Source organism: Amblyraja radiata, chromosome 9 (assembly GCF_010909765.2).
Source record: "Amblyraja radiata isolate CabotCenter1 chromosome 9, sAmbRad1.1.pri, whole genome shotgun sequence".
Classification (NCBI taxonomy): Eukaryota; Metazoa; Chordata; class Chondrichthyes; order Rajiformes; family Rajidae; genus Amblyraja; species Amblyraja radiata.
Genome location: NC_045964.1, coordinates 38,203,068 through 38,216,698, shown reverse-complemented (window position 1 = coordinate 38,216,698; position 13,631 = coordinate 38,203,068). Strand labels below are relative to the sequence as shown.

Here is a 13,631-nt window from a genome sequence, read left to right as displayed (position 1 = left end):
GTATGGGGTGATTGATGGTCCTGTTTCCATGCTGTATCACTATGGTCTAGTTTCAAGATCTAACATGGAAATCTGAAGGCTAGCTTTTTTTTTGAACCATGCTTCCAGACTAGGTAGTGGGGGCAATATAATATTTCAAAGATGTTTGACCAGGTACTTAGACAGGAAAGGTGTAGAAGGACGCAGGCCCAATGTTGGAAAATGGGATTAGTGTCAATAAGCATCATGGTCAGTCTGGAAGAGGTGGGCATAGCATCAGCGAACATACACATTCCTGTGGATGTGTGGATGTTATGTGTGGGGGGGTAAGGGGGAAACCGTTTCGGCCGCCTCTTCCATGGAGAGGCGATTTTTTCAGGTCGCCTCCCCCGTGGCCTAACAGCAAGGATCGGCGCGGACTTTCCCGGAGACGCGCCCGGAGCTTCAGCGGCGGGCGCAGCGTGGACTCTCGGCGTGGAGCGGGTGAGACCTCGCTGGAGGGGAGCACTCCGTTACGCTGGCCCGGCAGCCGGCAGCCTGAAGCCGCAGTCTGCAGAACTCCAGCTGGTGCGTCGTCTACAGCCCGGGATCCCTCGTGGAGGACCCGGGGGGAAGAAGAAGCTTCCACCGCCGTCCCGCGGCCGTCTTCTACCGCGGGTGCGGCATGGACTTACCATCTCCCCTGGAGGGGAGCTTCGACCGCCGGCCCTGCGGTCTGCGGTGCTTCCGGCTGCGGCACGGCAGGTACTTTAAAACTTTGACCGCCGGCCTGCGGCCTAGACCAGGCTGAAGCCGCGGTCTCTGGTTGGGAAGAGCCGATCCTGGACTCACCTTGACTTTGTCTTTGTCCCTTACCATCTGGACGCCCGCAGCAACGGCTGTGGAGGGTGGTGGTCCCGACCACGGGGGAAAATGGAGGAGGACTGGCCAAGCTCTGTGCCTTCCACCACAGTGATGAATGCTGTGGTGGATGTTTGTGTAAAATGTTTATTGTGGTTGTGTTCTTTATTACTGTACCGCTGCTGGCAACCCAAATACCATCGACCTTGGTTGTGTGGCAATTAAATTATATCTATATCTATATACAAGGAATTGCAGATCTACAAAAAAACAAAGTGCTGGAATAACTCTGGGTCAGGCAGCATCTCTGGTGGACTTGGATTGGTGATGTTTCAGATTGGAATCCTTCTTCAGACTGATTGTAGTAGGGGAGTGAACACTGGAAAAGGGGAGAGAACACGAGAAAAGAGGTGAGGGCAGGACACAAATCTGGCAAGTAAGTGGATACAAGCAGGGCAGGTTTTTATTGTCTTGGGCCGAGGAAGGGATGTAGGTGGAAGGGGGCATGGTTAGAGATTGTGGGATCAGTGCACAGGGAAGAGAGGGGAGAAACGTGGAAGAGGGGTTACCTAAAATTGGAGATCTTCATACTGTTGCGTTTGCGTTTGAAAGAAAAATAACCAAACTGCAGGTGAGATAAGTTAGACTGAAGATCTAATTTTCATTTTAAAACATCTTAAGGTATGTTTACATTAAACCTGAACCTGGGGTTGGAAACTAGTTGGACATGGTCCAGATTTTTTCTTTCATTATTTGGAAAGCACATTCTCCATTACCCTGTACTTGACTTCACGCAGCACTTTCTGTCACTATTGGTGAACATTGTCATGAAATGACAATGTTCACCAAATAACCAGTTCGCTTAATTAGCAAGGCACTGGTGCACCTCATATTTCGCTTGGGCAGCTTACAACCCAGTGGTGTGATTTTGATTTATCTAATTTCAAGTTGCCCCTACATTCCCTCTCTCTCCGTCCCTCCCCCGCCCTCGTCATCGTACGAGGCTCACTGCTGAGTTTATTGACTGTGTCACTCGCTATATCACCTTCTCTACAACCGAAAATGGACTATTGTAGGCTGCAACTTTCCTTGATCGTCGTTGCTGCCTTTGATTTGTCCTTTTGCTTACATTTAGCATGTTATCGTCGTCTACGAAGGGCCACATATTTGTTCTATGTACCTTTTCGTATCTCTCGTTTCACTCCCCCGTGACTCAGACCTGAAGAAGGGTCTCGACCCGAAACGTTATCTATTCCTTTCCTCCAGAGATGCTGCCTGGCCCGCTGTTACTCCAGCATTTTGTGTCTATCCTCAGTGTAAACCAGCATTTGCAGTTCCTTCCTTCTCCTGGAGGTTGGGCTGAGCCATCAATCAGCGAGTGTATCCGGTGCAGACGATCTGCCGCTGCCGGGTCAGTTCCGCCGCCGTGCATGTTGTTGCTCGACTCGGCTTCTTGCTGAAGATGTCGCGGGGATCGAGCGCCGGCTTCGACCGTCACATCACCATCTTCTCCCCGGAGGGAAGGCTCTACCAAGTCGGTGAGTGAAGGACGCGATCCCTGGGTCCAGTCTGCGGGGCCTATCTCCGTGTGCTCAGTCATGCCAGGCCCCGGCCTCAGCTCTCTGCTCAGTCCAGGGCCCGGCTACTCTCTGCGCGGCCCAGACGCCGGATACTCGCTGCTCACCCCAGGCCCGGGATCCAGGACTCTGCTCCGCCCAGGCCCCGAGGTTCCTGTATTAACCCAGGGCCGATCCCAAATCTGGACTTCCCGGCTCAGCCCAGGCTCAGTTTAGGCCCCGGGACTCCAGGCCGGTTGTATTGCAATTTACTGGGTTAGCAGCGAGGCGCCGTGCTCTGCGGTCGGATTTACATGTCCTCAGTGCCCAGGGTAACCTGTGTTTTTGTCTTGCAGAATACGCTTTCAAAGCTATCAACCAGGGCGGGCTCACATCAGTCGCCGTCCGTGGCAAGGACTGCGCTGTCATAGTCACACAAAAGAAAGTACCGGTGAGTGTGGAGTCAGTTATACAGCACGGAAACGGGCCCTTCAGCCCTACTCGTCCATGCCGACCAAGATACTCCATCTAAATTAATCCCATTTGCCCACGTTTGGACAATATCCCTCGAAACAATCAGTGGGAGCCATCACTTGTCACAATAGATGATGGTGGTAGCAGAATTAGCTCAGGATACTTCCAGTTTCCAGCCCTGTGGCGTGGATGTCACAGGGAGGGTGATTTGGAAGTTTTAAATATCGTGGTATTATTTAACCAAGTACCAGTACTGGTCAGAAAGCAGAGGGGTGATGGGTGAAAGGGACTTTGTGTAAGAAAGGACATGGGCAACAGAATTTTGTACTCTTGGGTCTTTGCACGGTGAGAATGCGGGAGAAGGCAATTCTGGATTTAGTGTTGTGTAATGAACCGTATTTGATAAGGGAACTCATGGTAAGGGGGCCATTAGGAGTTAGTGACCATAATATGATAAGTTTGAATCTACAATTTGAGAGGGAGAAGGGAAAATCGGAAATGTCATCAGCATTACAGTTGAGCAAAAGGGACTATGGAGGCATGAGGGAGGAGCTGGCCAAAGTTGACTGGATAGAGACCCTAGCAGGGATGACAGTGGAACAACAATGGCAGGTATTTCTAGGAACAATAGAGAAGGTGCAGGGTCAGTTCATTCCAAAAAGGAAGAAAGATTCTAAGGGGAGTAAGAGGCGACCGTGGCTGACAAGGGAAGTCAAGGACAATGTTAAAATAAAAGAGAAGAAATATAACATAGCAAAGATGAGCGGGAAGCCAGAGGATTGGGAAACTTTTAAAGAGCAACAGAAGGTAACTAAAAATGCAATTGGGGGAGAAAAGATGAGGTACGAAGGCAAGCTGGCCAAGAATATAAAGGAGGATAGTAAAAGCTTCTTTAGGTATGTGACGAGGAATAAATTAGTTAAGACAAATGTGGGTCCCTTGAAGACAGAAACAGGTGAATTTATTATGGGGAACAAGGAAATGGCAGACGAGTTGAACAGGTACTTTGGACCTGTCTTCACTAAGGAAGACACAAACAATCTCCCAGATGTACTAGTGGCCAGAGGACCTAGGATGACGGAAGGACTGAAGGAAATTCACTTTAGACAGGAAATTGTGTTGGATAGGCTGATGGGACTGAAGGCTGATAAATCCCCAGGGCCTGATGGTACTCAGGGTACTTAAGGAAGTGGCTCTAGAAATTGTGGACGCATTAGTGATCATTTTCCATTGTTCTACAGATTCAGGATCACTTCCTGTGGATTGGAGGGTAGCTAATGTTATCCCACTTTTTAAGAAAGGAGGGAGAGAGAAAACAGGGAATTATAGACCAGTTAACCTGACCAGTGGTGGGGAAGATGCTGGAGTCAATTATAAAAGATGAAATAGCGGCACATTTGGATAGCAGTAACAGGATCGATCTGAGTCAGCATGGATTTACGAAGGGGAATTCATGCTTGACTAATGTTCTGGAATTTTTTGAGGATGTAACTAGTAAAATGGACAAGGGGGAGCCAGTGGATGTAGTGTACCTGGACTTTCAGAAAGCCTTTGATAAGGTTCCACATAGGAGATTACTGGGCAGTGGGTTACTGGGCAGTGGACACTCTGTAAATTGCCACCAGTGTGTAAGGAGTGTATAGTCTGCCTGGACTCAGTGGCTGAAGGGTCTGTTTCCAAGCTGTATCTTTCAATTAATTAAAACTGCTTGATTTTCTGTTTTTCAGGATAAGCTTTTGGATGCCAACACAGTCACTCATCTTTTCAGAATAACTGAAAATATAGGATGTGTAATGACAGGAATGACAGGTAATAAACTTCCTGAAAAAAAAATTACTCCTTACAGATTGAGAATCTACCCCCTAGATGATTTATTAATGGATTTGTTAAAATAATTATTTTATAACTCAAATTTGAATAATTCCTGATTTTAATCATTTGTTACTGTTGTAGTTCATTTGTTCCAATCAACAATTGATAAAGATAAGCATAGTTAAGAAGAGATTCCAAATATTGCAGACTGAGATAATGTAAATCCAGAATGGTATTTCTTTCTGGTCCATTGGTGTATTTAGAATCACCTAACATGGGTATTTGATATAATTGTTTCCTCTCTTGTGTCTCAATTGTTTGATCTAATATTCTGAATTTTGACAATTTGATCCCATATATTTTTGAAAATAGTTGAGATAAAATAATGCTTTATTACCTGAACTTATTGGCCTCTGCAAATTGCCCCTAGTGTATAAGGAGTGGTTGAGAAAATGGGATAACACAGAACCAGTGTGAACGGGTGATCGATAGTCGTGGGGGGGGGGCACGAAGAGCCTGTTTCGCTGCTATATCTCTAAGCAACCCTATTTTTTCTTATTCGTCTACAGCAGATGGCATGTCTCAAGTTCAGCGAGCTCGTTATGAAGCAGCAAATTGGAAATACAAGTATGGTTACGATATCCCAGTAGACATGCTGTGCAAGCGGATGGCAGACATTTCCCAAGTATATACGCAGAATGCTGAAATGCGACCTCTGGGATGCTGTAAGCAGCTATTTTATGTTGTAAGAATTATGCAACATTAGGTTAATGCTTCAGATTGTATTATGTAAATTGCATATGTGGATGATCACAATGAATGGCGGTGCTGGCTCGAAGGGCCAAATGGCCTCCTCCTACACCTATTTTCTATGTTTCTATTTTAAAGTCATAATCATGCTTTGATGTATCGGTTACTTTCCAATTTATTTGCTGAAAAGCAAATTGACCAATCATTACATTCGGTATTTGGTAATTTTCCATTTGTGCAAGGCATAACGTTTGAAGACTAATTAATCGTGTAGCATATGGAAATACACCAGCCAATTTGTATCTGCATCCCAGGGTACTTAAGGAAGTAGCTCTAGAAATCGTGGAAGCATTGGTGATAATTTTCCAATGTTCTATAGATTCAGGATCAGTTCCTGTGGATTGGAGTGTAGCTAATGTTATCCCACTTTTTAAGAAAGGCGGGAAAGAGAAAACAGGGAATTATAGACCAGTTAACCTGACATCGGTGGGGAAGATGCTGGAGTCAATCATAAAAGATGAAATAACGGCACATTTGGATAGCAGTAACAGGATCGGTCCGAGTCAGCATGGATTTACGAAGGGGAAATCATGCTTGACTAATCTTCTGGAATTTTTTTTAAGGGTGTAACTAGGAAAATGGACATGGGAGAGCCAGTGGGTGTAGTGTACCTGGACTTTCAGAAAGCATTTGATAAGGTCCCACATAGGAGATTAGTGGGCAAAATTAGGGCACATGGTATTGGGGGTGGAGTGCTGACATGGATAGAAAATTGGTTGGCAGACAGGAAACAAAGAGTAGGGATCAACAGGTCCCTTCCAGAATGGCAGGCAGTGACTAGTGGCCTACCGCAAGGCTCGGTGCTGGGACCGCAGCTATTTAAAATATACATCAATGATTTAGATGAAGGGATTCAAAGTAACATTAGCAAATTTGCAGATGACAAAGCTGGGTTGCAGTGTGAACTGTGAGGAGGATGCTATGAGAATGCAGGGTGACTTGGACAGGTTGGGTGAGTGGGCAGATGCATGGCAGATGCAGTTTAATGTGGGTAAATGTGAAGTTATCCACTTTGGTAGCAAAAACAGGAAGGCAGATTACTATCTAAATGGTGTCAAGTTGGGAAAAGGGGAAATACAATAGGATCTGGGGGTCCTTGCTCATCAGTCAATGAAAGTATGCATGCAGGCAGTGAAGAAAGCGAATGACATGTTGGCCTTCATAATAAGAGGAGTTGAGTTAAGGAGCAAAGAGGTCCTTCTGCAGTTGTACAGGGCCCTAGTGAGACCACACCTGGAGTATTGTGTGCGGTTTTGGTCTCCAAATTTGAGGAAGGACATTCTTGCTATTGAGGGAGTGCAGCGTAGGTTCACCAGGTTAATTCCCGGGATGACGGTATTGTCAAATGTTGATAGAATGGAGCGGCTGGGCTTGTATACTCTGGAATTTAGAAGGATGAGAGGGAATCTTATTGAAACATATAAGATTATTAAGGGTTTGGACACGCTAGAGGCAGGAAACATGTCCCCGATGTTGAGGGAGTCCAGAACCAGGGGCCACAGTTTAAGAATAAGGGCTAAGCCATTTAGAACGGAGATGAGGAAACACTTTTTCACACAGAGAGTTGTGAGTCTGTGGAATTCTCTGCCTGAGAGGGCGCTGGAGGCTGGTTCTCTGAATACTTTCAAGAGAGAGCTAAATAGGGCTCTTAAAGATAGCGGATATGGGGAGAAGGTAGGAACGGGGTTCTGATTGTGGATGATCAGCCATGATCACATTGAATGGCGATGCTGGGTCGAAGGGCCGAATGGCCTACTCCTGCACCTATTGTCTATTGTATGCAGCAATTAAGTAATGTTGGTTGAAGGACAAATATTTGGTCAGTACTTCCATTTTTCGTCACTCTGCAGTGGCCCATCTACATTTGTGCACTTCTCAATTCTGGCAGAGAGCAAGGTTGAGGAGTTTAATATCATAATGTTGTCACTGTTAACCAATACCTATGTATGCAGTGTTTTTCATTAATTCAAACACTCTTGCATTGAAAGGATGATATCTGCAGAATTTGAGTAAGAATCTATTAACATTTTTAACTGTATTGGTGTTTTCTTTCTTGCATCTGGAATTCAAATATTTAGTCTTGCTCTCAGGTTCTTGTTGATCACGCTTTTCTTTGTAATTAGAATAGAAACCATTTCTTAAAACAAATTGAAAACTTACCAGAAAATACTATTAAAATACAATTAAAGAGGACCTGAAAAGAGGTTTACTGTTGAGGAACTTGCAAAGTTCTGAGACAAAGTAAATGTTTGGGACTTAGGTGCAACAACACTTTCAATAAGCCATCATGGACATAACAGATCAGACCGCTGCCTCCAGAGCTACAGGTTTTGCGATTCTGTGAAATGCTTTTTTTTAATTCTCTGTATCAAATACTTTTTCGACTTTGACAGTTCTCTGCTTTCTTTTATAGGTATGATTCTTATCGGTGTGGATGAAGGGCTTGGTGCTCAGGTTTACAAGTGTGATCCCGCTGGTTATTACTGTGGTTTCAAGGCCACTGCTGCAGGAGTAAAACAGACAGAAGCCACAAGCTTCTTGGAAAAGAAAATTAAGAAGAAACTTGACTGGATTTATAACCAAACTGTTGAGGTAAGAAAGTGCAAAGACTTAGCACTAATCAACATGTGTTTATTTTTAATGTTGTGTTAGATTGTTTCAATTGAAATGTAATGAACCATAAATTAACATGCATTTATTTTGTTCATCCATTTTCTCTTTTGTAGACAGCAATAACTTGTCTGTCCACAGTACTTTCCATTGACTTCAAACCTAGTGAAATTGAAGTAGGAGTGGTTACAGTGGATAACCCGAAATTTAGGTAAATGAAGCCTTTTCAATTGATAAAGCAAGTGCTATTCAAAAATTTAAAAAATGTTAAATGTATTGTCTAGTGATAATGTACTAATTAGTGATAATTTTTGGTTTCTAAATGATTTGTTTTCCTTCATTTATTTGTTTAGTATTCGAGGTTAAAGGTTTTGCATGAATGTTGGACAAAGTACCTTGCCATGGATTGCCAGTTTTTCTTTTGATTGAAAGATACAGCATGGAAACAGGCCCTTCGGCCCACCAAGTCCATGCTGATTGTCGATCACACACTAGTTCTGTTATCCCACTTTCTCACCCATTCCCTATACACTTTTGCAATTTTATAGAGGGCAATTAACCTATAAACCTGCACGTCTTTGGGATGTTGAAGGAAACCGGAGCACCCATAGGACACCCAACTGGGAGAACATGCAATTTCCAGGCACACAACACCCGAGGTCAAGATCAAACCCAGGTCTCTGGCACTGTGAGGTAGCAGCTCTACAAGCTACATGACTGTGTCGCGCACGTAGACCAAAGTTTTGGTCATGAAATTCTCATCCTTGTGTTTTGTTAACCTTTGATCTCGCCCTCTCTATTTTCTGTGACCTCCTACCAACTGTACCACTGTGCTACCCAGTTTGATAACAGCCTGCTTCTGCACAGGCTCTTCCCATTGCGTTGCTATGTAAACAAAGATTCAAACAAGGGGACATGACTTGAGAATTAAGGGACTGAAGTTTAGGGGTAACATGAGGGGGAACTTCTTTACTCAGAGAGTGGTAGCTGTGTGGAATGAGCTTCCAGTGAAGGTGGTGGAGGCAGGTTCGTTTTTATCATTTAAAAATAAATTGGATAGTTATATGGATGGGAAAGGAATGGAGGGTTATGGTCTGAGCGCAGGTATATGGGACTAGGGGAGATTATGTGTTCGGCACGGACTAGAGGGGTCGAGATGGCCTGTTTCCGTGCTGTAATTGTTATATGGTTATAAGAATAATCTGAACTTCCTAGTTTTGCACATGATTGCTACTATTATCTAGAACAGGGGACGGCAACCTTGTTCTGCAAAGGGGCCAGGACGCATGTCTGTGAGCGGATGGTGGGCCTCATCCATCACGTGTACACATGGATCCCGCCCGGATGGCAGGCATCAATCACGTGTTCACAGAAGGTAGACAAAAATGCTGGAGAAACTCAGCATTATCTCACCGGCTGAGTTTCTCCAGCATTTTTGTCTAGCTTCGATTTTTCCAGCATCTGCAGTTCTTTTTTAAACGTGATCACAGAAGGTGCGCGGCGGCTTTGTGTAGGATGCTGTACAGTCAGAGCTCGGCGCTCCGGCGGGCCGGATGATTACGGGGGGAAAAAATCCGCCTGCGGGCCGGATGATTTCGGGTTTCGGGCAGCATTCGGCCGTAGGTTGCCGACCCCTGATTTAGAACATATTATCTTGAACTACCGATGCCTGTTGATTTTTACAAATTTGGAATCTAAAATATCTTCTCTGGAGTTCTGGCTGCTATCGGTTTTACAAATATTTAAAAATAAGCTGTCTCAAAACTTTGCATTCTTGCATTGACAAAATGGGGATATAAATTCCGCACCTTGCATTTTAAAATTGATTTTTGTCTTTCATATAGGTAACTTTAAATAACCTTTTAACAGAGGTGAATCGGTTTAAAATATGTGCATATGTCATCTATATAAAAAAAACGATCATTATATAAAAACCGAGTTGCACATTGTTAAAATATAATCATGCAGAAACTGGGTTTGAATCCTGTCCAAAGCAAGGCTATTAGCTTGTCACATGAAATGACCACCAAGAATCAGCACAATTCCTCGTAAAATCACATTCAATTCCTCGTAAAATCACGGCAAGTCAAATTTCACTACACCAATTGGTGTATGTGATAATAAATGTCCTTTGTCCATTCAAAAAATATGTTCGCAAATTGTGCCATCTGGTAATTCTACTTGGAGGCTAAAGAATGCCTCACATAGAAAGGTGAAAATTCTTACTGATATCTCCTTTAAGGTTGATTTGACCCATCTAATTGAATTAGTAAGGTGGGTGCACTTGGAATTCATTGCTGAGGTTAAGTGCCTAACTGGCAGGGCTAGAGTTAAATCCAGCAATCATCAAGTTAGATTGACAGATTTTCTGGACAGTTAGATCTTATTTCTAGTAATACCTTCTTTTAGACTACTTTTTAATTGATAAAGTAAAATAGAAAATGCATCATATGATTCAGGTAAATTCAGGGAATCTGGTAAGTTAAAAGGGAGCAAGGGAACTGAGGTGAGTGGGAAGGGAGTGTGGCAGACAGATGCCAAATACTATGATTTCCAAACAGTCGAACAGCGGATTAACCGAGTTTTACAGCATTATGTTCGTAGTCAAGTTATTATATGTTTAAGTACAATGAGGTACAAATACTTACACATCTTGCATAGATCAGTTAAGTTTTTGGAGATGTAGAGGAAAAGCTTTGAAACTTTAGACGGAGGAACTTCCATGAAACCGAGGAAAAACTTAGTTCTCTTCTGATACCACTGAACATGTGATTCATGTTCTTCCTCAGACAGTTGTAGACTCAATATTAAGTTTTGTTTTTCTCGACCAGTGTGAAGGGGGACTCTGTCCTTGTTCCGATTAGTGGGATGGGGAGTGAGAGCGGAGCTGCGGGATATAGAGGAGACCTTGGTGAGAGCCTCATCTATAGAGGAGGGGAACCCATGTTTCCTGGTCTGGAACACCTCATCCTGGGTGCAGATGCGGCATAGACGGGGGAATTGGGAGTAGTAGGGGATAGAGTCCTTCCAGGGAGCAATCCTGATTAATAGTTTCTTTATTGTAGTAGTACAAATAGTAAGATAATTCACTCACACAGAGAGTGGTGAATCTCTGGAACTCTCTGCCACAGAAGGTAGTTGAGGCCAGTTCATTGGCTATATTTAAGAGGGAGTTAGATGTGGCTAAGGGGATCAGGGGGTATGGAGAGAAGGCAGGTACAGGATACTGAGTTGGATGATCAGCCATGATCATATCGAATGGCGGTGCAGGCTCGAAGGGCCGAATGGCCTACTCCTGCACCTATTTTCTATGTTTCTATACAAGCTTCTTGTATGTACATTTCAATCATACTCGTGGTCATGCTCGTGCATGGTCAAAAACTATGTCTCTTCCCCGATCTTCTTCAAACTAAACTAAACTCCTTGGGAGTTTGTACGAGAATCCCAGCCGCAAACATGCCTCAAACTGCATATAAATCCCACCCACATAATTACAGGCAGATAAAATTTAAAGGTAACTGGTTATAGTTAAGCTAAATGGCTACTACACCTACCTAAGGTAAAAGTCTGTATTTACCATATTCCCTGCATGATTTTATACACTTCTATAAGATCATTCCTCAGCTCCATCAACTTACAACCATAAAACTATCATCTTATTCTTGATTAGAACAGGTGGCATAAAGTTATGGGGAGAGGATAGGAGAATGGGGTTAGGAGGGAGAGATAGATCAGCTGTAATTGAATGGCAGAGTAGACGATGGTCCTAATGGCCTAATTCCAATCCTATTCCTTAAGACCTCCCTGTGCTCCAAGGAAACAAATCTAGCCTGCTTAACGACTCTATAGCTCAGGCCCAGGCGACATCCTCTCAAGTCTTCTCTGCACCCTTGCCAGCTTTTTCTGCAGTTCTCGTCAGTTTTAATTCTGGAAGTACATTTTAATTTTACTCTGAAGTTTATAAGACCAAATCTAGATCTGCATTTTAACTATGAATTTTTGTTAGTGAAAATATGCTTAAGCATTCAAGTCTTCATTCATTCTGACCATTTTATCTTTCAGGATTCTTACAGACTCTGAAATTGACGTACATCTGGTTGCTCTGGCAGAGAGAGATTGAAAACCATTTTGTTTAAGACTATTTGTTACATAAGAAACACTGTTAATGGAAGACTGGTTGTTGCTGTAACAGAATGCGCAGCCGCACTGTATTTTATTCTGTTCAAATAAAATGGAGGTTTTTGAAAATACTGTTATTTAAAGTAATGTATACAGACATGGTTATATCCTTTTTACAGACCATGTAATGGATTATATATCTAAGTGGGGAAATCAATATCTGCTTTACTTCTATTTAACATAGACTGTCAAATTTCCCCATATTCCAGATTGGACCTGCTATTTGGAAGTTGGCAAAATAGAACAATCTGAAATCCTAAAACCTTTATTAAAATGTAACCTTTAGGGGTAACCTGATAGAAGTTTATACAATTATGAGAGGCAAAGATAGGGTAGACAATCAGAACCTTTTTCCTCAGGGAGGAAATGTCAAAGTATAGAGGACATAGCTTTAAGATCAGAAGGGGAAATTTAAAGGAGATGTGCGGGGCAAGTTTATGGCTGTCTGGAACGCATTCCTGAGGTGGTGGTGGAAGCACATATGATAGGTGGCTTTTAATAAGTTTTTAATAGTTCAGATTCAGATTCAATCTTTATTGCCATTGTGCAGTGTACAGTACAGAGACAACGAAATGCGGTTAGCATCTCCCCAGAAGAGCGAACATCGAATAATGAGCAATAAATATATATACGTACATACAGTAGTAGTAGTGCAATTTTTCTGGGGGAAGGAGTATCCGGGGGGGGGGGGGGACTGGCAATCACCAAGGTGCAGAGTTAAGTAATGTAACAGCCGCAGGGAAGGAGCTGGTCCGGCAACGGAGAGACCTGTAGCGCCTCCCGGATGGGAGGAGGGTAAACAGACTGTGGCTGGGGTGAGAGCAGTCCTTGACGATGTTGCGCGCCCTTCGCAGCCATCGCTTGCTTTGGACAGACTCAATGGAGGGAGTGAGGAACCGGTGATGCGTTGGGCAGTTTTCACCCCCCTCTGCAGTGCTTCCCAGTCGGAGACAGAGCAGTTGCCATAACATACTGTGATACAGTTGGTCAGGTTGCTCTCGATGGTGCAGCGGTAGAAGTTCACCAGAATCTGGGGAGACAGATGGACCTTCTTCAGTCTCCTCAGGAAGAAGAGACTCTGGTGAGCCTTCTTGACCAGTGTTGAGGTATTGTGGGTCCAAGAGAGGTCATCGGAGATGTTGACGACCAGAAACCTGAAGCTGGAGACACGTTCCACCTCCGTCCCGTTAATATGGATGGGGGTGTGCTTGCCGCCCCTAGACCTTCTGAAGTCCACAATGAGCTCCTTGGTCTTCTTGGAGTTAAGGGCCAGGTTGTTGTCAGCGCACCATGCTGCTAGGAGCTGGACCTCCCTATAGGCTGACTCATCGTTGTTGCTGATGAGGTAAATCACCGTTGTATCATCTGCAT

General features: G+C 43.9%; 1 protein-coding gene across 1 annotated transcript; it reads left to right on the top strand.

Moving 5' to 3' along the window:
- The first annotated feature begins 2,190 nt into the window (after positions 1-2,190).
- On the top strand, positions 2,191-12,331 carry psma6 (proteasome 20S subunit alpha 6). Its single transcript, XM_033027152.1, has 7 exons — positions 2,191-2,357; positions 2,732-2,826; positions 4,577-4,658; positions 5,231-5,386; positions 7,885-8,063; positions 8,198-8,292; positions 12,144-12,331. The coding sequence occupies exons 1-7, from the start codon at positions 2,282-2,284 to the stop codon at positions 12,199-12,201; spliced, it is 741 nt and encodes a 246-aa protein (XP_032883043.1). The 5' UTR covers positions 2,191-2,281; the 3' UTR covers positions 12,202-12,331.
- Positions 12,332-13,631: the final 1,300 nt, after the last annotated feature.

Coding starts and splice junctions, on each gene's coding strand:
- psma6 (XM_033027152.1), top strand. CDS start 2,282: ATGTCGCGGGGATCGAGCGCCGGCTTCGACCGTCACATCACCATCTTC. Junction 2,358..2,731: donor GGGAAGGCTCTACCAAGTCG/GTGAGTGAAGGA, acceptor TTTGTCTTGCAG/AATACGCTTTCAAAGCTATC. Junction 4,659..5,230: donor TGTAATGACAGGAATGACAG/GTAATAAACTTC, acceptor ATTCGTCTACAG/CAGATGGCATGTCTCAAGTT.